This window comes from Zea mays, chromosome 6 (assembly GCF_902167145.1).
Source record: "Zea mays cultivar B73 chromosome 6, Zm-B73-REFERENCE-NAM-5.0, whole genome shotgun sequence".
In the NCBI taxonomy this organism is placed as follows: Eukaryota; Viridiplantae; Streptophyta; class Magnoliopsida; order Poales; family Poaceae; genus Zea; species Zea mays.
The window spans coordinates 32,024,204-32,047,481 of record NC_050101.1 but is presented as its reverse complement, the minus strand read 5'-3'; the positions used below and the strand labels follow the sequence as shown (position 1 = coordinate 32,047,481).

Here is a 23,278-nt window from a genome sequence, read left to right as displayed (position 1 = left end):
GTCAGTATGTAACCCCAGAACCCCACCCCCACCTGCCCTTTGAATCCAGTTATAAGAAAAACTTAGATAACAAGGATAGTCTAAGTAGTGGATTTAACCTAAGAAGGGCTTCCTTCTGAAGTTGCAAAGAGAATGACATTCGAGGAGCAGTTAACAAGAGAAACTTTAGTATAAAGAAAGAGTAGCACCAACACACCTTCCAGCACCCTCCAAGGGACTCTACCTAAAATCTCGGGACGAGATTCCTTTAAGGGGGGAGGGCTGTAACACCCCAGGTGTTGCCATGGTTGGAACACACCTTGGCACTCAAGACTATGATCACATGTGGAAGAACTTAAGGAGCAAAAGTATAAGGGGCTTTGGAAACTAAGTTTTTACCAAGAGTTGGGAAGGACCAAAGGCATTACCCTAATTATGTGCAACTATCACCTTGGGAGAGGGAGAAAGAACCCTAGGCCTCTCTTAAACCCTATCTCCCAAAACCATGGATAAGAGGGGAAAGAGAGTGAACAAATGTGCAAAACATGGGTAATCTTTACCCAAACCCTAAGCAACATTATAACCATCGATTAGGGAGGGGAATAATTGCAAAAAGGCCCCTAGGGAAACCCCAATTCAAATCTCCAAGTGGAGAGAGAGCTAGAGCTCTCTAATTCCCTCTAAGTCCCCTTTTAGCCCTAAATCAAAGATCGACCGTGTTCACTTCAAAAATGGCGCCAAAACCACTTGGGTTCTATACCAAAAATGTGCAATACCACTTAGGGCACCCACTGGAAAAAGTTGAGCTCGGGACTCAGACGTTTGACATGCCATGGCATGGCTTTTGTCGTGTTATGCTCAGTATGACACACCTGTTTTGGCACCCGAAGATCTTCCTCCCTAGGCCGTATCTGCCCCGGCGTCTCACAGACGAGTGACAGCCCTAGGTGCCAGGAAGAGGTCAGCGGCGGACTTTTGCAAAGATTCGCACGTATGCGACCTCTGGCGACATTTGAACACTGGAAGAAACAAACCGCCACGTGTTCGACGCCGTCTGCCGCGCCAGAGCACGCCCGCGCGCGCGCCCGCGCCGCGCCCAAGCCGAGCCAGCGCCCTGGTCCGCGTCCGCGGCTATAAAACGCCCAGGAGCTTCGGCCGTACCCCTCCGCACGCACTCAAGCCTCACCGGAGCTCAGTTCGCCGCCGGTTGCCCTTGCGCGACGCGCCCGCGGCCACCCGAGCCCCTGCCGCCGTAGGCCGGCCAGCCCAGCCATTCCCAGCCCCGTCCAGCCCTCGGAGAAGACCGTGCGCGTCTCCGTGAAGCTCCCCGAGCGAGGAATCGGGCTCTGCTTCACCGGAGAGGCCGGCCCAAGGTCACCGGACTTCAACCGACCGCCGGCAATCGTGGACCGAGGTACACCGTGCACCTCTCTTCGATTCCTTGCACGGTTAGACTCCTTAGACCTCCACGAAGCTCCCTATGCCCTTGGATTGAACTATGCCGCCGTGGATAGGCCGGAGCACACGCCGCCGACGAGCTCGCCCGCCTGCTCACGTGGACCGGGCGATTCCGGCCATCCCCGACGACGAGCCGTACCTCGACGTGATCGCCAGACCCTCCCCGAGCCAACCCTACACTTCGCCGGAACTCCCTCGCCGCCGGTAAGCCGCGCCGCCCTTTCTTTTTCCGCGGCTACTGTTCCAGTTGAGGGAGGGACTGCGGGTGAGAGGGAGAGAAACCCAGGGGGTTAAGTGAAAGGTCAGAGACTCAAGTGAATAGTGCCTTAAGGGTAGATCTGCGAGGTTTGAATTGTTTTAAACCCAGGGGCCTCGGCGCAAACTGTTTTTCCAGGAAAACTTAACTAAAACCTAATTTAAATTCAAACAGAAACTTTAAAAACCCATAACTTCTGTTTGGTTTATCCAATTTTGGTCAAACCAATTTTGCCAGACTCTAAATCATGTAACCTATTTAGGAAAAATATAAAACCCCTTGGTGCTGTGGAAAACTTAAAAGTTCTAATTTAATGTTAACTTTGGCCAAAAGATAAATAATAGTAAGAAAAATAGTTAGGCTATTTGACTAAGGTTGGAAAAATTTAGAAGAGTTATTATTCACCTACTAACCTGTTTAAAAATGTTAAATCCCTCTGTCCATCACCTTAAGTTAGTTTTAAACCCCTTATTCCAAATATGCTTAAGTTTAAGAAAAATAGGAAAGGTGACACAAATATTGAACCAGAGGGCACCCCTATTTTTGTTAAGATACTTAGTTAATGTAGTTCACTAGAAAAATATATCATACCCTGTTTTAGTGTAAAATAATTAAGATCTCTTTGAAATTAATAAAACAAGGGATACTTAGAAAAACTCCACAAAAATAACCCCAAGGTGAAAACACCCCCACCCTTGGGATAACTATTGTTTTATCAGAAAGAACCTAAGAAAAATATGAAATCTGTTGTTTGATATTTTTCAAATAATAAGGTAGTAGAAAGTGCCTTTTTGACATTAAACTTGGGAAAATCATAGCTAATTGACCACCCTTTAGTTTACTGTGATTTTTAGCACAAAGACCTATTATCACCAGAGGATGTCAACAAAAATAACCTTTAGGACAGAGCCTACCCCTAACTAGGAGGTGTAGTGTAAAGTGCCCCTTTTTGCCTAACTTTTGTTATTTTTGTTTAAGGCCTAACTTTTATACCTTAAGCCTCAAATTCTTAAAACAAGCTAAAATAGCCAGTAACAACCCATTGTAATTTTTACGGAATTTTTGAAAATTATTAAAACCCTGTTGTAGTTCAAACCTACCCTAGAAAACCTAAATGGAAATTAAGGGAAGAGAAATAAAAGATATGAATAAAGGTTGTCCCTAAAAACTTTTTTTGCTGCCCACAAAAATATATCAAAGCAATACCAAACCAATATGTTGTCCTAAAGGAAAACCTAAGTCCAAAGGGTAATAAGTCTATCTATGTACCACTAGAAGCCCCGTGCAACTAAGAAAACCCTAAGTTACTTCTTGGCTTAGTCTCTTTTTGCATAATGTTATTAAATCATGCATAATCATGACATACATGTTCATTGCATTTCGATAGACTGTAATCTTGCTGACGGAGAGTACATCCTCGTGCCGGAGCAAGGAGCTGCTCAGGAGGTAGCCCCAGATCCAGCACCAGAGCCAGCACCAGAGGACCTGCCTGCCACTGCTTTGGAAGGCAAGCCCCGGTTTTATGCATAACCTGTTATTTATGCTATTTTACTTCACTTAATGATTGTAGGATTGATTGTGCACTTAGGTGTAGGAATTGGTTGAAACCCTAGTTGCATGATCTCAGGGATCCTTTTGAAATGAATACTAGTATGACAGGTCGAGTAGTTGCTTTAATTAAATAGGATCTCGGTAGAAGACGAGTGATTTTTCTAGCACTCGCGCGAGATCAGGAAAATGATTGTACCCACTTTCCCACTATCATGATACTAGTTGGTGGACAACAATCCATGGGGATTGGCTGTTTACGAGATGGAAAATGGAATAAGGATTAACGTGCGGATACCTGTGTCAAGCGTTTGAACGTACTAAACACATACCGAGAAATATGGTAAATCGGTAAGCCTAGTACCTGAGTGAACCTGCCCGCAGACTTTACCCCTCACGCGACCTGAGACGAGGTCTCCCATTCCGGTTATGGTGGGTACAAGTGCGGCCACTGCACGACGGCCAGTCGGGGTCAGTGGGGCATTGTACGCCAAGGCGGTGAGCCCTGATCTGTTGCCAGGGAATCGATGGGGACGGTTGATATGTGCGGGGACGGAGTGCCCCTGCATGTCGTGTGTTTAGGTTTACCTTGCAAGGATAAAAACTCGATTCGAATCGTCTGCTTCTCGCAGCTAATGAGACTGCTTGATCCATTGTACTGCATTGAGTAATAAGTGGAAGTATGATGAGTTGAGATAAGATGTTGATTGTTAATAATGCTTGCTACCATGTATGAGTAGATAGTTCACTTTTAGCCTTAAGAGAGTCACACTTAACTTTGACTAAGTTAAAATCTTGATTTAGAAACTCAGCTAGTGCTTTTGGCAACCAAACCCCACAGCCAAACAGCTGCATGTCTAGAGGTAGAGGAGTAGACTCCTCACACCGGGTAAGTCTAGCTGAGTATTAGTATACTCAGCCTTGCTTGTGGCATAATTTTTTTTACAGGTTCTCTGGAGGAGATGGTTGCTGGGATAACTTGGCCGACCACCCTGCCACCGGGTTGGACTGTCGAGTGGGACCCTGCCTCGGCTGAGGAGGAGCATGAGGAGTGATGGGACAGGCTTCCCCATCTCTCTGTTTAATTACCGTTAATTTTATTCCGCTGCACTTCGAACAATGATGGCTACTTTTGCAAAAACTCCGATGATGATCATGGTGATGTAATAACTTAACATTGGGACATGTATGGTTTTATGCTTTATTGTATTTGCTCTGTGACTCACCTTCGAGTGAGATTGTGGTACTTGATCCTGTCAGTGGCCGTGTCGGACTAGATCCGAGGGACTGACGGATTATTCCCATTTAAGTGTGGTCTAGCCTCTAAGGCGGGACTTGGGCACTTAAGTTGGAATAATTCGGGCGGTTCCGCCACAATAGGAAGCTCCGCTTCGCCCGACCCAGGGCTCGGACTCGGGCTAAGTCCCAGAAGACGGCGAACTCTGCTCCGCCCGACCCAGGGCTCGGACTCGGGCTAAGTCCCGGAAGACGGCGAACTCCGCTCCGCCCGACCCAGGGCTCGGACTCGGGCTAAGTCCCGGAAGACGGCGAACTTCGCTCCGCCCGACCCAGGGCTCGGACTCAGGCTAAGCCCCGGAAGACGGCGAACTCTGCTCCGCCCGACCCAGGGCTCGGACTCGGGCTAAGTCCCGGAATACGGCGAACTCCGCTCCGCCCGACCAGGGGCTCGGACTCGGGCTCAGCCCCAGAAGACGACGAACTCCGCTTCGCCCGACCCCAGGGCTCGAACTCCGCCCTGGCCTCAGCCGACGGTCTCCGCCTCGCCCGACTCAGGGGCTCGGACTCGACCTCGGCCACGGAAGATAGACTCGACCTTGGCTTCGTAGGAGCTTCCACATCGCCCAACCTAGGGCGCAGACCAGCCACGTCAACAGGAGGCGCCATCATCACCCTACCCCAAGCTGACTTGGGCCACGGGGAACAAGACCGGTGTCCCATCTGGCTTGCTCCCCCAGATAGGCAATGATGGCGCCCCGCATACTCTGTGACGACGGCGGCTCTCAGCCCCCTTACGGAAGCAAGAGGACGTCATCAAGGACTCAACAGCTCCGACAGTTGTCCCTCCGCCAGGCTCCAGCACTCCTCCGACGGCCACGACATCACACCAGCTGGGTGCCAAAATCTCTCCGGCTGCCACGACGGCATGTACTTAGGGCGCTAGCTCTCCTCCGCTAGACACGTAGCACTCTTCTATACCCCCCATTGTACACCTGGATCCTCTCCTTACGCCTATAAAAGGAAGGACCAGGGCCCTCTTAGAGGGGGTTGGCCGCGCGGGGACGAGGACGAGACAGGCGCTCACGTGAGGCCGCTCGCTCCCTCTCCCGCGTGGACGCTTGTAACCCCCTACTGCAAGCGCACCCGACCTGGGCGCGGGACGAACACGAAGGCCGCGGGATTTCCACCTCTCTCACGCCCATCTCCGGCCACCTCACTTCCCCCCTTCGCGCTCGGCCTTGCGCCAACCCATCTGGGCTGGGGCACGCGGCGACATTTCACTCGTCGGCTTAGGGACCCCCCGGTCTCGAAACGCTGACAGTTGGCGCGCCAGGTAGGGGCCTACTGCGTGTTGACGAACAGCTTCCCGTCAAGCTCCAGATGGGCAGTCTCCAGCAACCTCTCCGACCCGGGACGGTGCTCCGTTTCGGGAGCCTTGAGTTCATGTCCCTCGACGGCGGCTACAACATGATACTCATTCCACCGCCGGGCGACAGCGGCAATGGCGGCCGACAGTCCGCCCGCTGGCGGCGGAATCGACGACGTCTTCCCCGCGTGGTGGAAGAACAACCTTCGAGCTCGCCCCGCCCTCTTCCCCGCCGACGGAGGGGAAGGTGGGGCAACCAAGGCCAAGCAGGAGGCAGCGCCTCGTCGGCTGTCGAGCGAGTCGACAGCGCCAGCACCTCAACGGGGGGCGCACTGGGCATCAACCTCGCGCTTGAGACGAAGACGAGCGCTATCTCCCCGCGACACGCCAATCCCAAGCAAGCGTACGACGCCAGCACGCTCGCGGAAGGCTTGCTGGGTGTCACCCTCGTACCTAAGACGACGGTGCAGTCAGTCCCCGACGTGACTTCATCACTGCCCGTCGACCAAGAGGTACCGACCGATTCCCATCCCACGTCTTTCGGATTCAGCCTCGACCCGCCTAGCGGCTTCGCTTTGGCGGGCGCTCTCGTAGAGGCGAGTCCAAACCCTCTGGGGTTTCGTATGTGGTCACCTTGGAACCAGCTGACGGACGTCTCGGCCTACGGGCCCTCTGGGTCCGAGGAAGACGACGAGCCCAACTTCTGTTGGGATTTCTCTGGACTTGGCAACCCCAGTGCCATGCAGGACTTCATGACCGCATGCGACTACTGCCTTTCCGACTGTTCCGACGGTAGCCGTAGCCTCGACGACGAGGACTGCGGCCCAAGCCGCGAATGTTTCCACGTCGATCTAGGGGGTCCCTCCGAAGGCAACCATCTCGGCATGCCGGAGGACGGTGATCTCCCTAGGCCGGTGCCTCGCGTTGACATCCCACGGGAGCTAGTTGTGGTCCCCGTTCAGGCGGGGGGCCATGACCCACAGCTCGAGCAAATCCGCGGGGTGCAGGCCAAGCTCAGCGAGGGAGCAGGAGCGCTTGAGCCGATCCGCCGGGACGTCGGGCAGGCATGGGCGGCCCAACCTCCAGCCGGAGAAATACGTCATCTACCCCAGGGCTTCCAGCACCGTGTCGCCGACGACGTTAGGGTCAGGCCGCCACCCGCATCTAGTGGGGTCGGCCAGAACCTGGCTGCAGCAGCAATGCTCCTCCGCGCGATGCCGGAGCCATCAACCACCGAGGGGCGGCGAATCCAGGGAGAGCTCAAGAATCTCCTGGAAGGCGCCACGGTCCGACGGGCCGAGAGCTCCGCCTCCCGAAGGCAGGGGTACCCCTCGGAACCTCATGCCGCGACTTCCCGATTCATGCGGGAAGCCTCGGTCTACACCGGGCGCACGCGCAACACAGCGCCTGCGGCCCCGGGTCGCCTCGGCAACGAGCACCATCACCGCGACCGTCGGGCCCACCTCGACGAGAGGGTGCGCCGAGGCTACCACCCCAGGCGTGGGGAATGCTACGACAGCGGGGAGGATCGGAGCCCCTCGCCTGAACCACCCGGTCCGCAGGCCTTCAGCCGGGCCATACGACGGGCGCCGTTCCCGACCCGGTTCCGACCCCCGACTACTATCACAAAGTACTCGGGGGAGACGAGACCGAAACTGTGGCTCGCGGACTACCGTCTGGCCTGCCAACTGGGTGGAATGGACGATGACAACCCCATCATCCGTAACCTCCCCCTGTTTCTCTCCGACACCGCCCGCGCCTGGTTGGAGCACCTGCCTCCGGGGTAGATCTCCAACTGGGACGACCTAGTCCAAGCTTTCGCCGGCAATTTCCAGGGCACGTACGTGCGCCCCGGGAATTCCTGGGACCTCCGAAGCTACCGACAGCAGCCGGGAGAGTCTCTCCGGGACTACATCTGGCGATTCTCGAAGCAGCGCACCGAGCTACCCAACATCACCGAGCTACCCAACATCACCAACTCGGATGTCATCGGCGCGTTCCTCGCTGGCACCACCTGCCGCAACCTGGTGAGCAAGCTGGGTCACAAGACCCCCACCAGGGCGAGCGAGCTGATGGACATCGCCACCAAGTTCGCCTCCGGCCAGGAGGCGGTCGAGGCTATCTTCCGGAAGGATAAGCAGCCCCAGGGCCGCCCATCGGAAGATGCCCCCGAGGCGTCAACTCAGCGCGGCGCCAAGAAGAAGGGCAAGAAGAAGTCGCAAGCGAAACGCGACGCCGCCGACGCGGACCTTGTCGCCGCCGCCGAGTACAAGAACCCTCGGAAACCCCCCGGAGGTGCCAACCTCTTCGACAAGATGCTCAAGGAGCCGTGCCCCTATCACCAGGGGCCCGTCAAGCACACCCTTGAGGAGTGCGTCATGCTTCGGCGCCACTTCCACAGGGTCGGGCCACCCGCGGAGGGTGGCAGGGCCCACGACGACGATAAGAAGGAAGATCACCAAGCATGAGAGTTCCCCGAGGTCCGCGACTGCTTCATGATCTACGGTGGGCAAGCGGCAAATGCCTCGGCTCGGCACCGCAAGCAAGAGCGCCATGAGGTCTGTTCGGTGAAGGTGGCGGCGCCAGTCTACCTAGACTGGTCCGACAAGCCCATCACCTTCGACCAAGCCGACCACCCCGACCATGTGCCGAGCCCGGGGAAATACCCGCTCGTCGTCGACCCCGTCATCGGCGACGTTAGGCTCACCAAGGTCCTCATGGACGGAGGCAGCAGCCTCAACATCATCTACGCCGAGACCCTCGGGCTCCTGCGTGTCGATCTGTCCTCCGTCCGGGCAGGCGCTGCGCCCTTCCATGGGATCATTCCCGGGAAGCGCGTCCAGCCCCTCGGACAACTCGACCTTCCCGTCTGCTTCGGAACACCCTCCAACTTCCGAAGGGAGACCCTGACGTTCGAGGTGGTCGGGTTCCGAGGAACCTACCACGCGGTACTGGGAAGACCATGCTACGTGAAGTTCATGGTCGTCCCCAACTACACCTACCTGAAGCTCAAGATGTCGGGCCCCAACGGGGTCATCACCATCGGCCCCACGTACAAACACGCGTTCGAATGCGACGTGGAGTGCGTGGAGTACGCCGAGGCCCTCGCCGAGTCCGAGGCCCTCATCGCCGACTTGGAGAGCCTCTCTAAGGAGGTGCCAGACGTGAAGCGTCATGCCGGCAACTTTGAGCCAGCGGAGACGGTTAAGGCCGTCCCCCTCGACCCCAGCAGCGACGCCTCCAAGCAGATCCGGATCGGCTCCGGACTCGATCCCAAATAGGAAGCAGTGCTCATCGACTTTCTCCGCGCGAACGCCGACGTCTTCGCGTGGAGTCCCTCGGACATGCCCGGCATACCGAGGGATGTCGCCGAGCACTCGCTGGACATCCGAGCCGGAGCCCGACCCGTCAAGCAGCCTCTGCGCCGATTCGACGAGGAGAAGCGTAGAGCCATAGGCGAGGAGATCCACAAGCTAATGGCGGCAGGGTTCATCAAAGAGGTATTCCATCCCGAATGGCTTGCCAACTCTATGCTTGTGAGAAATAAAGGGGGGAAATGGCGGATGTGTGTAGACTACACTGGTCTGAACAAAGCATGTCCGAAGGTTCCCTACCCTCTGCCTCGCATCGATCAAATCGTGGATTCCACTGCTGGGTGCGAAACCCTGTCTTTCCTCGATGCCTAATCAGGGTATCACCAAATCAGGATGAAAGAGTCCGACCAGCTCGCGACTTCTTTCATCACACCCTTCGGCATGTACTGCTATGTCACCATATCGTTCGGCTTGAGGAATGCGGGCGCGACGTACCAGCGGTGCATGAACCATGTGTTTGGCGAACACATTGGCCGCACGGTCGAGGCCTACGTCGATGACATCGTAGTCAAGACGAGGAAAGCCTCCGACCTCCTTTCCGACCTGGAAGTGACAGTCCGATGTCTCAAGGCGAAAGGCGTCAAACTCAATCCCAAGAAGTGTGTCTTCGGGGTGCCCCGAGGCATGCTCTTGGGGTTCATCGTCTCCGAGCGGGGTATCGAAGCCAACCCGGAGAAGATCGCAGCCATTACCAGCATGGGGCCCATCAAGGACTTGAAAGGCGTACAGAAGGTCATGGGATGTCTCGCGGCTCTGAGCCGCTTCATCTCACGCCTCGGCGAAAGAGGTCTACCTCTGTACCGCCTCTTAAGGAAGGCCGAGTGCTTCACTTGGACCCCTGAGGCCGAGGAAGCCCTCGGGAACCTGAAGGCGCTCCTCACGAAGGCGCCTATCTTGGTGCCCCCAGCTGCCGGAGAAGCCCTCTTGGTCTACGTCACCGCGACCACTCAGGTGGTTAGCGTCGCGATTGTGGTCGAGAGGCAAGAAGAGGGGCATGCATTGCCCGTTCAGAGGCCAGTCTACTTCGTCAACGAGGTACTGTCCGAAACCAAGATCCGCTACCCACAAGTTCAGAAGCTGCTGTATGCGGTGATCCTGACACGGCGGAAGTTGCGACACTACTTCGAGTCTCATCCGGTAACTGTGGTGTCATCCTTCCCCCTGGGGGAGATCATCCAGTGCGGAGAGGCCTCGGGTAGGATTGCAAAGTGGGCGGTGGAAATCATGGGCGAAGCAATCTCGTTCGCCCCTCGGAAGGCCATCAAGTCCCAGGTCCTGGCAGACTTCGTGGCCGAATGGGTCGACACCCAGCTACCAACGGCTCCGATCCAACCGGAGCTCTGGACCATGTTCTTCGATGGGTCGTTGATGAAGACAGGAGCCAGCGCAGGCCTACTCTTCATCTCGCCCCTCGGGAAGCACCTACGCTACGTGCTACGCCTCCATTTCCCGGCATCCAACAATGTGGCTGAGTACGAGGCTCTGGTCAACGGATTGCGGATCGCCATCGAGCTAGGGGTCCGACGCCTCGACGCTCGCGGTGACTCGCAGCTCGTCATTGACCAAGTCATGAAGAACTCCCACTGCCGCGACCCGAAGATGGAGGCCTACTGCGATGAGGTTCGGCGCCTGGAAGACAAGTTCTACGGGCTCGAGCTCAACCACATCGCCCGGCGCTACAACGAGACTGCGGATGAGCTGGCTAAAATAGCCTCGGGGCGAACAACGGTTCCCCCGGACGTCTTCTCCCGAGACCTGCATCAACCCTCCATCAAGATCGACGACACGCCCGAGCCTGAGGCACCCTCGGCCCAGCCCGAGGTACCCTCGGCATAGCCCGAGGCACCCTCGGCTCGGCCCGAGGTACCCTCGGCCCCCGAGGGCGAGACGCTGCGCGTCGAGGGGGAGCAAAGCGGGGTCACGCCTGATCAAAACTGGCAGACCCCGTACCTGCAATATCTCCACCGAAGAGAGCTACCCTCCGACCGAGCCGAAGCTCGACGGGTGGCGCGGCGCGCCAAGTCATTCGTCTTGCTGGGAGATGAGAAGGAGCTCTACCACCGCAGCCCCTCTGGCATCCTCCAGCGATGCATCTCCATCGCCGAAGGTCAGGAACTCCTGCAAGAGATACACTCGGGGGCTTGCGGCCATCACGCAGCGCCTCGAGCCCTTGTCGGGAATGCTTTCCGACAAGGCTTCTACTGGCCCACGGCGGTGGCCGACGCCACTAGAATTGTCCGCGCCTGCGAAGGGTGTCAGTTCTACGCAAGGCAGACCCACCTGCCCGCTCAGGCTCTGCAGACGATACCCATCACCTGGCCTTTTGCTGTGTGGGGTCTGGACCTCGTCGGCCCCTTGCAGAAGGCACCCGGGGGCTACATGCACCTGTTGGTCGCCATCGACAAATTCTCCAAGTGGATCGAGGTCCGACCCCTAAACAGCATCAGGTCCGAACAGGCGGTGGCGTTCTTCACCAACATCATCCATCGTTTCGGGGTCCCGAACTCTATCATCACCGACAACGGCACCCAGTTCACCGGCAGAAAGTTCCTGGACTTCTGCGAGGATCACCACATCCGGGTGGACTGGGCCGCCGTAGCTCACCCCATGTCAAATGGGCAAGTAGAGCGTGCCAACGGCATGATTCTACAAGGGCTCAAGCCTCGGATCTACAACGACCTCAACAAGTTCGGCAAGCGATGGATGAAGGAACTCCCCTCGGTGGTTTGGAGCCTGAGGACAACACCGAGCCGAGCCACGGGCTTCACGCCGTTCTTTCTAGTCTACGGGGCCGAGGCCGTCTTGCCCACAGACCTGGAATACGGCTCCCCGAGGACAAGGGCCTATGCCAGCCAAAGCAACCAAGCTAGTCGAGAAGACTCGCTGGACCAGCTGGAAGAGGGTCGGGACAGGGCCTTACTACACTCGGCGCGGTACCAGCAGTCCATGCGACACTACCACGCCCGAGGGGTCCGGTCCCGAGACCTCCAGGTGGGCGACCTGGTGCTTCGGCTGCGACAAGACGCCCGAGGGCGGCACAAGCTCACGCCCCCCTGAGAGGGGCCATTCGTCATCGCCAAAGTTCTGAAGCCCGGAACGTACAAGTTGGCCAACAGTCAGGGCGAGGTCTACAGCAACGATTGGAACATCCAACAGCTACGTCGCTTCTACCCTTAAGATGTTTTCAAGTTGTTCATATACCTCGCTCCCACGCAAAGTTTAGTCATCAAGGAAGCGTCAGCCTTGCCTCGGCAAAGCCCGACCCTCCCTCGGGGGCTAAAAGGGGGGAACCCCCTCTGCGTCGAAATTTTCCTCGAAAAAAGATCTTTTCTGCCAGAATGCCTTTTGTGCTTTTCGACTACTTTGAAAGTGGATCCCGAAAACGACGGAGTACACATAAGCAGCCAAGGCTGACCGAGCCGAGGGACTCCTACGCCTCCGGGATACGGATACCTCACTCATCACCTTCTGCGATAAGTAACTCACGTTCGGATAAGTGATTCCGCGGACCGAACAAGTCTTCACGCTCGGAAGCTCTTCTGCCGAAGCGATTCTTCGAGCCTTCTCGACTGCGTCGGTGACAGAACCCCATGGACGGGTAAGAGTGCGCGTAAGCGGCAAGGCCGACCGAGCCGAGGAACTCCTACGCCTCCGGGATACGGATACCTCACTCGTCACCTTCCGTGAGAAGCAACTCTCGCTCGCACAAACAATTCTGTTACCGACAAAAAGTCCGGGTACTCGAAACAAGAGGAAAAGAGACGCAGCTTTACAACACGGCGAGGGTGTGTTTTGGCCTCGGCGGCCGCAGGAAACACACGCTACAAGACAATCCGATCCTGCAGGCTCGGATCTTGACGCTCGAAGGGAGCAGCAGCACCCTCGGCGTCGACAACACCTTCGGCGAGGTCCGACCTAGCCTCGGACGGCGACGCGGTCCGAAGATCTCCACTCTGAAGGACGACGTCATCGCCACGCCCGGGCCATCGCCGCCAGGGTCTTCTCCGAGAATCCGGCTCGGGCAGGCGGCTCGGCTGGTCACCCCGAGGCCTCGGCCGGCTGTCCCCGCGGACATCAGCCCGACCCGAGGCCTCGGCAGGTCAATTCCGGCGTCGGTCCCGCTAACAGACAACCCGGCCAGGCTACGGCCGACCAGGTCTTCTTTTCGGGCCAACTCTGCCTCTATTCGCGCTGACACCGCTACCCCTGGCCTCGGCTCATCGAAGAGCGGCCGAGGGGTTCCTTTAACTGAGCAAGAGAAGCCTCGGGCAACAAGGCTGACCGAGCCGAGGGACTCCTACGCCTCCGGGATACGGATACCTCGCTCGTCACCTTTACACGGGGTGACTCACGCTTGGTGAAGCGGTTCAGACAACCAACAGGCGAGTCTTAGCGCTCGAAAATGAGGAAAAACACGGCTCCGTGCCGAAATTACATACATGTTCAGGCCTCGACAGCCACAATGAACAAAAACACTGGCATTCAAAGTACCATTACAAACAGAACTCCGGTTCCACCTCCGCAGGTACGAACAACCCCACTCGATGGGGGAGGGGGGCCTGCGGAGCAACAGAAGACCGACGGGCGGCTCGCCGTCGCCCGCTCCGGCAGCAACAACATCGACCCCCGCTCCGGGTGGCCGAACTGCAGCAGCGAGGGCCTCAGGGCGGATGCTGCTGCATTCTTGCCCTCGCCCACGCTGACGCTCGAGGGGCGAGGACAAGTACAAAGAGCCGGAGGCCCGAAGCACGGATGGTGGCGGTGATCCCGTCGGCAACGGGGACTTCTCGAGCCGCCTCCACCTCGGCACCGACGACAGGGGCCGTCAGCTCTCCGGCAGATCCCCACTCAGATCCTCCCGGATGAGTGGGGCACCGACCTCCACGCGGAGGCGCCGTACCGGTGCAAAGGCAGGACCGCCCCAGAACACGAACGCCGCCCTGGCAGCGCGCGATATCTTGGGTGGTCCTCCCGTGCACACGGCGCGGCAGCCGCCTTCCGGCAGGAGGGGGCACCGGGAGCCAAGCCGACGAGCCCGACGCGCTGAGGCTGACGACGCCCGCCGTCGACCAGCCCCGCGTTGTCGAAGCCCGACCCGCCCGCAGGGCCAGTGAGCGCCCTCTCCCTCGAACGCCGAAGGAGAGGCCGACCCACGAACCCGCGCGGGAGGTAGAGCTCCGGCTCAGCCCGGCCTCCACCCCAGCGAGGGTGATGAACATCCTTGAAGCTGAGGGTGGGACCAAGGTCGCAGCCCGGCTTGCTTCTCCCCACCCAGGGGCTGGTGGTCACCGTATCGGGTGACCGCCGACGGAGGGGAACAGCCGGGCTGGCTGATGAAAATCCTTGAAGCCGAACGATGGCTGAAAGGTACCAACTCCCACAGAGTTGCGTTCCTCCAACGACGAGCCGGAAAGACGGCGGGTATCCCCCATTCGGGGGCTTGGAAGGTGGAAAGACACGATGCATAAGGGAGCGCGAAGACATGGTCGCCTTCCAAGGGGGTCACCCTCCTTTTAAAGGCGACTCTCCCTACTTGCGTCCCCAGCCGTCGTGGGCTGAGTCTTCTCCAACACACTCCAAGGTCCTCCCCTACGGCGCGGGGGCTGGGTCCCACACGTCATGCAAGCCGGCTCAGAGCAGAAGAAGCCAAACCGCCGTGCGCGGTGCGTACAACCGCCCAGCGGTTACAAGCGGCTCTCCACTTTTGCCCAGACCAGCAGGCGAAAGGGCGGGCAGCCATGCAGGCGGCATGCAACCGCGCCAAGTGGGCGCACTTCTCCGACTCCCAACACGCCCGACATGGAGGCCCAGGCCCACGCGTCATGCAACTGGCGCGCCGAATGCTTCGTGCATGCAGCTGCACCGCCACTTGCGCCACCGCCACGCCTCCTCGACTGCGGAACCAATACCGCGACTCGAGGCGACCCAGCGCACGACCCAGCAGCGCCAGCCTGGCGCGATGGTCAATGCGGCCAAAAATGGGTCGGCAGTAATGGCGGTGGCAGGCGGGCAGGAGCAGCAGTCACGTCGTCAGCCAAGCTCACGTCCCATCCGGGGGCCGCGAGAGAACCCTCTCTCACGGCGTGAAGACAACGCGCACGTGTTCCGTTCCTCGAACGGCTCGCGCACGCGCAACGGCCGCCCCGCGAACCACTCGCCCCATCGCATTAACTCCGCGGCAGGACAGGCGGCGCCTCTGGCAGGAGAAGCGAGCGACGCTTCGCCTTCGCCGTAATGACCGCGTCAAAAAAAAGGTACGCCGCGTCGTTCGATTTCGTATCCTTTTCCTTTTTTCCTCTTTCTCTCTCTTGCAACAGGGACCGGGAAAGGGGGATACCCCGAAAAGGATCCTTCCCCGTGAAGGAACCAGGCTCCGAGCCTCCCTACTGATCAGAGGTTCGAAGGCTAGCCCCTCGGAAGGGTTCAACAGCCGCCTCAGAGCACGTGGGCTCCACACCCACTACTGGTCAGAGGTTCGAAGGCCGGCCCCTCGGAAGGGTTCAACGGCCGCCTCAGGCTACTCGGGCTCCGCGCCCACTACTGATCAGGGGTTCGAAGGCTGGCCCCCGAAGGGTTCACAGCCGCCTCAGACACAGAGCGAGGGATTACCATGGGTACGTTCGATACATAACCAAGGCTCGGGTTGCGCTCTTGAGGTACCCTAGGACATTTCCGAGACCAGCGGGAACGATCTTGTAACGGAATCCCATCAGAGGGAGGCATCGAGCCCTCGGACCCCGTCGCCAGGGGACTGGGTCCGGCAGACCACCCGCAGGTACTTTTGGGCGCGCCTCCGGGCCTCTAGCCGACCCCTAACGAATGGGGCACGGACGTCCACTCGGATTACCCACCTGCAGCTCACCGGAGACACCATGTTCGGCGCCCACCGAGGGCAACATGGCGCTTTCCCCCCCTCCTCCTTGCGGAAAGGCAACGCAGGGGCGTATATAAAAAAGTCGAGTATGTCCCTGATCGCCCTCTCGCCCTGTGCAGAGGCTCGGGGGCTGCTCTCGCAAATCCGGCTCCGGCCGAACCGTTGACAGCGTCAACATACCAGCCCGAGAACTTGGGACCCGACCGTACACCCGGGCTACGGCCAGCTCGCATGAGGGAACGACCAGACCAGCCGAAGCATTGCGCGAGGCATTAAGACCTCGGAGGAGTCAAACAACTCCTCCGAGGCCTCGGGGGCTACACCCGGCAGGTGCGCTCGCGCGCACCCACCGGAACAAAACGCAACCGAGAAAGGCTGGTCCCCTTGCAAAAAAGTGCGACGAAAGCCTCCAAGCGAGTGCTAACACTCCCTTCGAGGCTCGGGGGCTACTGTCGGGGACCATAATTAGGGGTACCCTCAAGGCTCCTAATTCTCAGCTGGTAACCCCCATCAGCTTAAAGATGCAAAGGCCTGATGGGTGTGATTAAGTCAGGGATCAGTCCATTCGAGGGACTCGATCGCGCCTCGCCCGAGCCTAGCCTCGGACAAGGGCAGCCGACCCCGGAGGATCTCCGTCTCGCCCGAGGCCCCCCTCCAGCGGCGAACATATTTCCGGCTCGCCCGAGGCCCTGTCTTCGCCAAGAAGCAACCCTGACCAAATCGCCGCACCGACCGACCAAATCGCAGGAGCATTTAATGCAAAGGTGGCCTGACACCTTTATCCTGACGCGCGCCCCTCAGCCAACAGAGCCGAAGTGACCGCCGTCACTTCGCCGCTCCACTGACCGGCCTGACGGAAAGACAGCGTCGCCTGCGCCGCTCCGACTGCGGTGCCACTTGACAGAGTGAGGCTGACAGGCAGTCAGGCCCGGCCGCAGGCACCATAGGAAGCTCCGCTTCGCCCGACCCAGGGCTCGGACTCGGGCTAAGTCCCGGAAGACGGCGAACTCCGCTCCGCCCGACCCAGGGCTCGGACTCGGGCTAAGTCCCGGAAGACGGCGAACTCCGCTCCGCCCGACTCAGGGCTCGGACTCGGGCTAAGCCCCGGAAGACGGCGAACTCCGCTCCGCCCGACCCAGGGCTCGAACTCAGGCTAAGCCCCGGAAGACGACGAACTCCGCTCCGCCCGACCCAGGGCTCGGACTCGGGCTAAGTCCCGGAAGACTGCGAACTCCGCTCCGCCCGACCAGGGGCTCGGACTCGGGCTCAGCCCCAGAAGACGACGAACTCCGCTTCGCCCGACCCTAGGGCTCGGACTCCGCCCTGGCCTCAGCCGACGGTCTCCGCCTCGCCCGACTCAGGGGCTCGGACTCGACCTCGGCCACGGAAGACAGACTCGACCTCGGCTTCAGAGGAGCTTCCACATCGCCCAACCTAGGGCGCAGACCAGCCACATCAACAGGAGCCATCATCACCCTACCCCGAGCTGACTCGGGCCACGGGGAACAAGACCGGCGTCCCATCTGGCTTGCTCCGCCAGATAGGCAATGATGGCGCCCCGCATACTCTGTGTCGACGGCGGCTCTCAGCCCCGTTACAGAAGCAAGAGGACGTCAGCAAGGACTCAACAGCTCCGACAGCTGTCCCTCCGCTAGGCTCCAGCACTCCTCCGACGGCCACGACATCACACCAGCTGGGTGCCAAAATCTCTCCGGCTGCCACGACGGCATGTACTTAGGGCGCTAGCTCTCCTCCGCTAGACACGTAGCACTCTGCTATACCCCCCATTGTACACCTGGATCCTCTCCTTACGCCTATAAAAGGAAGGACCAGGGCCCTCTTAGAGGGGGTTGGCCGCGCGGGGACGAGACAGGCGCTCGCGTGAGGCCGCTCGCTCCCTCTCCCGTGTGGACGCTTGTAACCCCCTACTGCAAGCGCACCCGACCTGGGCGCGGGACGAACACGAAGGCCGCGGGATTTCCACCTCTCTCACGCCCATCTCCGGCCACCTCACTTCCCCCTTTCGCGCTCGGCCTCGCGCCGACCCATCTAGGCTGGGGCACGCGGCGACATTTCACTCGTCGGCTTAGGGACCCCCGGTCTCGAAACGCCGACAATATTAGTGTTTGATAATACTGCAATATTTTTCAAAATTATGAAAAAACTTGCCTCCCAAACACCCCTGAGGTTTAGCACATAAGCCATGCACGAAAAGAAACGGTATCATCCTAAATAAAAGGAACTATTGGTTATAGATAGAATTTCTCTCACAATACAAATACAATTAGTGCGATGTTTGCAAACTATATTAAGTGTAAATGCATAGCACTATACCTTGTTTTTTTTTGGGTTGGACGCACGATACAAAGATATAGTAGGACATGTGACAAGACGGCGCGAGGCTGTCGTGTGGTCCGTTGGCGCGGCTAGCTGTTTCGGTGGCGTCAGTGAGGGGGCCCATGCCGCCGTGTCGTCCAATACCAGCGGCCAGAGCCTCGTCACCCGTCGGTGGCCGCTGTACGGTAGCCTGGCGCTGCGATTTGCGAATCACCGCCGCCAGCACAGCTGCTTCTGCACCTCCACTCCACCGCCCCACGAGCAGGAGCAGGAGCAGAGCACAACACAAACCACGGGCGCAGGTAGTGCCAGACTGTAGTCCAGTGTCCGTGACTCCGCCCGTCGTCAATAGCCTGTCATTTGCTTCGCTTTGGGTAGGTCATCTGCAGCACATTCATTGTGTCATCTCCGGTAACTATCATTTATTTTAAATTTCACTCTATCTTCACATTTCTTATTTTAGAACAGATTATGCTATCTCTCAGATCCCCTGCATCATCCTCTATTTTAAACTTCATTCTACAAACACTATCAATCATTGTCATCTACAATTCTATGTCCCCCTATTTTACACTATCCGCTAGAGACAGTCTTATAGGCTGTCTGACCCAACCAATACGACCTAATTTGCTCAAAAAACCTGATCCGACCAATACAATAAGCAAGTACATGCCATAGTTTTTGACCCGTAACAATCCACGGGCTAGACACATACCATGATTTTTTATCTAAAACCCGACCCACCTCAAAAAACCTCGACCTGACACATCCAACATATGGGAAATAGATATACATGGGTCATCGTCACATGAATACATCCATGGGCCACTTAAACAGACCCCCACCCATAAGTAGTACACCAAGATGTGCTATTGGACCGACCCTCCTTCAGGAGAAACATGTACTATCGGAAGGATAACACGCTCAGCCAGAAGGATTCCGAAGAAATACGACGCAAAGACGTTATCCGCGCGCATATGTTGCAGAGGGACCAATAGAATTCCGAATAACGTGCCCCGCGTGCAACCGGAGAGCAGATCTTTCGCGCGCTAAACTCGGAGGGAAGCAATTGCCGGAAGAGCCGGCGCACAAGAATAGTAGAAGTAGATAAGTTTCCACGATCTGTAAGAGGATATCTCCCTAGTCGGCTATATAAGGCTAGGGAGGTATCCCAACAAAATGAATCCCTCTCTTTCACCACCATAACACCCACCCCGTAGACTAATATGAGATCTCATCGAACGCCACCCGCGAATCATCTGTAATAATCTCAAGCAAACTCAATACTCAACATCACACATGATGTAGGCTATTACACATTTAGGCGACCCGAACCTGTATAATTCTCTTGTGTTCCGACGTGCACCTGCACGTACCATCGAGTTGCGATCAACGTCGCTGTCCTCCAAAAACACTACGTGGGTAATCCTGTAGTGCTTGGTCGAGACTAAACACCGACACAACAAAAAAGTATGGACCAAACCGACTCGATCCGACACTAGGCACAGATTAAATATGAGCTATGCTAGATGACCCGCGATCCAAACTCGACCGGACGATAGAAATAGTGCATGGCTAAGTAGAGCAAGGTGGCGTTTGGTCCGCGGCTACGATGAGAATGCAGTAGACTGAATCCACGTGCTAAACCAAACATCACTGGTTTTGTATATTGGATAATGCGCTGCAGCTGCTAGAGACTATTCACTATTATTAAGCTTTGGCTGCATCTTCTCGGATTACGTGTGTTGTGCAAATTCTCATAATCCACGGCAACCAGACGGGGGCGCAACCAATTGGTGTTTCTTAGGAAGCCCCCGCGTTACATTGGATCATAGGATGATTCAAGGGTTATGATTTTTTAGCTACTAATTGGTTGTCATCATGGTTTATAGGTGAATGATTGAACATCCGCTACATTTAGGCTATCTCCAACTATTTAGTCTCCTCAATCCAACTATTCGTACTTTTTATTCATATTTAAACATCTTTGTTCTCAACTATTCTTCTCTCTATTTTATCTCCGCTCTAATTAATTCTCCTATCCGGTCTCATTTACTTTTGAACTGAGCTATTTAACATTTTTACATCAATTTTTGTTGGAGTTTGAAAACATATTATAATATTTATAGTACTATAATACACATTATTATATATTAATTACTAGTCCATCCATTTTATTCTAATTTAGTTTCGAAATTGCTAGATATGGAAACTGAAATAGAGTTTTAGTAGTAATTACAAAAACTAAAATATAATTTTAGTTTTAGTGATTTAAATACTAAAATATAATAAAATAGAGAGACTAAAAATTAGTCCGTGTAAACCAAACATTCTCTAAATAAACCAAACATTCACCGTAACTTTCTTTCTTTCTTCTTTTTATGCGAAAGAAGATAGTTGCAAGACGAATCCAGAGTTTATCTGGAAGAAGAAAGTTCCTAATCCTCCTCCTTCCCTGTAGATATTATCAGCAAGGCAAGCGTGTCACGGCTTCTTGCTTGAGTAATCCGCTCCTATTTTTTTTTTTTGGGAGGGCGCCTTCCTACCGGCTTCGCTTCTAAACGGTGGGCAAATTTGGTACGATAAAGAAAAAAAGAGGAGGACGAGTGGGAGGGCACTTCTGGAAGAAACTTTTTAATGAGCTGGACCAAGCAGCTGGGCAAGCCAGAGCCAGCCGTCACCGTCGCCCAGTCCGCGTCGTTCGGTCAGCGGGCCCCACCTCATCTGCATTCTTCCATTCTCGTCCTCCGACCTCATCTGCATTTTTCCAGCCAAGTAGTAGGTAGACTAGTGGCGGTCCCGTGGCCGTGGCATCAGGAAAAGAATATGCCGTCCCAGCCCACCATCCCCCCACCGTCCCGAAATCCCAGAACTACCCTCGGCTCCAGCTATAAATAGCCGCCCCAGGGAGACGTTCGAAACCTTCCCCATCTCCGGATAAAAGATAAGGAGTGTCTCTCCTTTGCCATCCTCCTCTCTTTCAGCTAAGTCCCTGCCCCCTCTCTTTTTCTTACATTCAGGTCCTCGCAGCTCCTCTCTTTTTTCTTGTTTCTTTCGATCTGCGAGCCGTCCAAGTCCAGTACTCTTCTTTCCCTCAAGGAACTCTTGCAGCCGGCCCCTCTGGTTTCCTCGAATTCTTGTTCCCCGGTCCCTCCTCCTGTCCCCGCGTAGATCCGTCCGTCCGAGGAGCACACCGTCCCCACCCCCATGTTTACCCACCAGTTCCTCTGACGGCCGCCGTGCTCCGATGAAGCTGAGCGTGCTCCGTATCCGCCGCTCCCACTCCTTCTCCGTCGCCTTCCTCTACTGGTTCTACGTCTTCTCATGAACGCATCGCCCCTCTCCAACTGCTGATCCTTCGCCGTCTCTCCCTCTCTCTTTCTCTCTGAGATAGTCTTTCGAATCCATCTCTAGGGCTCCTGTTTCTCCCCATCCTCCCCCCACCCCACCCCCCACCAAACAGATTCAATCCGACAAGACAAGCATCCATGTCGTCGTCACGCCGGAGCTCGAGCCCCGACAGCAACGACACGACGGACGAGCGCAAGCGGAAGCGGATGCTGTCCAACAGGGAGTCGGCGCGGCGGTCGCGCGCGCGGAAGCAGCAGCGGCTGGAGGAGCTGGTGGCGGAGGTGGCCCGCCTGCAGGCGGAGAACGCGGCGACGCAGGCCCGCACCGCGGCGCTGGAGCGCGACCTGGGCAGGGTGGACGGCGACAACGCGGTGCTGCGCGCCCGCCACGCCGAGCTGGCCGGCCGCCTGCAGTCGCTGGGCGGCGTCCTCGAGGTGCTCCAGATGGCCGGCGCCGCCGTCGACATCCCGGAGATGGTCACCGACGACCCCATGCTCCGCCCCTGGCAGCCGTCCTTCCCCCCGATGCAGCCCATCGGGTTCTGAGAATCTGAGCCTCAGCCGGCGGGAGAGAGCCAATTTCTGTCGTCGTGCCGCTGTCTATCTCGTATTGGTATATCTATTCATAAATCATCCTTGTCATGGTTTGCTCTTCTTGTCAGTGTTATAAATTTGCTTCTTGTTAGTGTTATAAATTTGGCCATCGGAAAGGATGTGTTTGTAGTTGTAATATCTTGTTTGGAGTTGTAATATCTTATCTTGCTTATGAAATCGAATATGCCTATATATATATATGTTATGCTGTACGAGTATGTGGCTCCAAATTTGTGAGCCTTCTGTCTGTTATGGTGAGGCGATGAATCCAATTTGTGAGCACACATGAATCAATTTCGAGATTCGACATGTCAAGTTGATCGTTGCAGGAAGGACGGTTTTGTATGGACGGACATACCAAGTTACTGCATTTTACTTAAAATATCTCACTTATTTTTTAGATCGGCATTTCTCCACTAGTTAGATATCTTGTTCTTGAGTCAGAAGATAACTACAGCATGTCATATCTCAATTGGAATACCATTAGGGTCCCTCATCTTAACCTATTTCATCTCTTTTAATACCTAGATTTTTTGGATCCTGTGCACAAAGCCAAAGAGTCATCCAACTGGATCCGGTGCACACTTACATCTCGTTTTGCAGTTTTTTTACTACCTTGTACTTCTATGTTGCACACCCTTGTCATGATACAAACATCTATAGCATTTTATTCTCCTTAATAACACAATAAACTGTCTTTATTCCATCACCAAGTTTCTTTAGCTTCCTCCACTCCCTTTAGTTACTCCACACATCTCTAAGGCTACCTCGTGAATATAGTTTATCTCTAAGGCTACCTCGTGAATATAGTTTGTCATCTTCTTTTACATGTTTTTCTGTGTATCCTCTTCCTTTCAAGTACCCTCTTTGATGGTTATTTACTCGAAGACTTTTGTCTTCTCC

At 56.1% G+C, this 23,278-nt stretch overlaps 1 protein-coding gene and 1 long non-coding RNA gene across 2 annotated transcripts; one reads left to right on the top strand and one right to left on the bottom strand.

Moving 5' to 3' along the window:
• Positions 1-18,323: 18,323 nt before the first annotated feature.
• On the bottom strand, positions 18,324-20,367 carry LOC103629162 (uncharacterized). Its single transcript, XR_554187.4, has 2 exons — positions 19,767-20,367; positions 18,324-18,814 (listed from the first exon to the last, which is right to left on the bottom strand). It is a non-coding gene; the product is annotated as an uncharacterized lncRNA (long non-coding RNA).
• A 986-nt stretch (positions 20,368-21,353) lies between these two features.
• LOC542700 (low temperature-induced protein15) lies at positions 21,354-22,575 on the top strand. The gene has a single exon (NM_001112214.2). The coding sequence runs from the start codon at positions 21,920-21,922 to the stop codon at positions 22,325-22,327; it is 408 nt and encodes a 135-aa protein (NP_001105684.2). The 5' UTR covers positions 21,354-21,919; the 3' UTR covers positions 22,328-22,575.
• The last annotated feature ends 703 nt before the right edge of the window (positions 22,576-23,278 follow it).

Coding starts and splice junctions, on each gene's coding strand:
- LOC542700 (NM_001112214.2), top strand. CDS start 21,920: ATGTCGTCGTCACGCCGGAGCTCGAGCCCCGACAGCAACGACACGACG.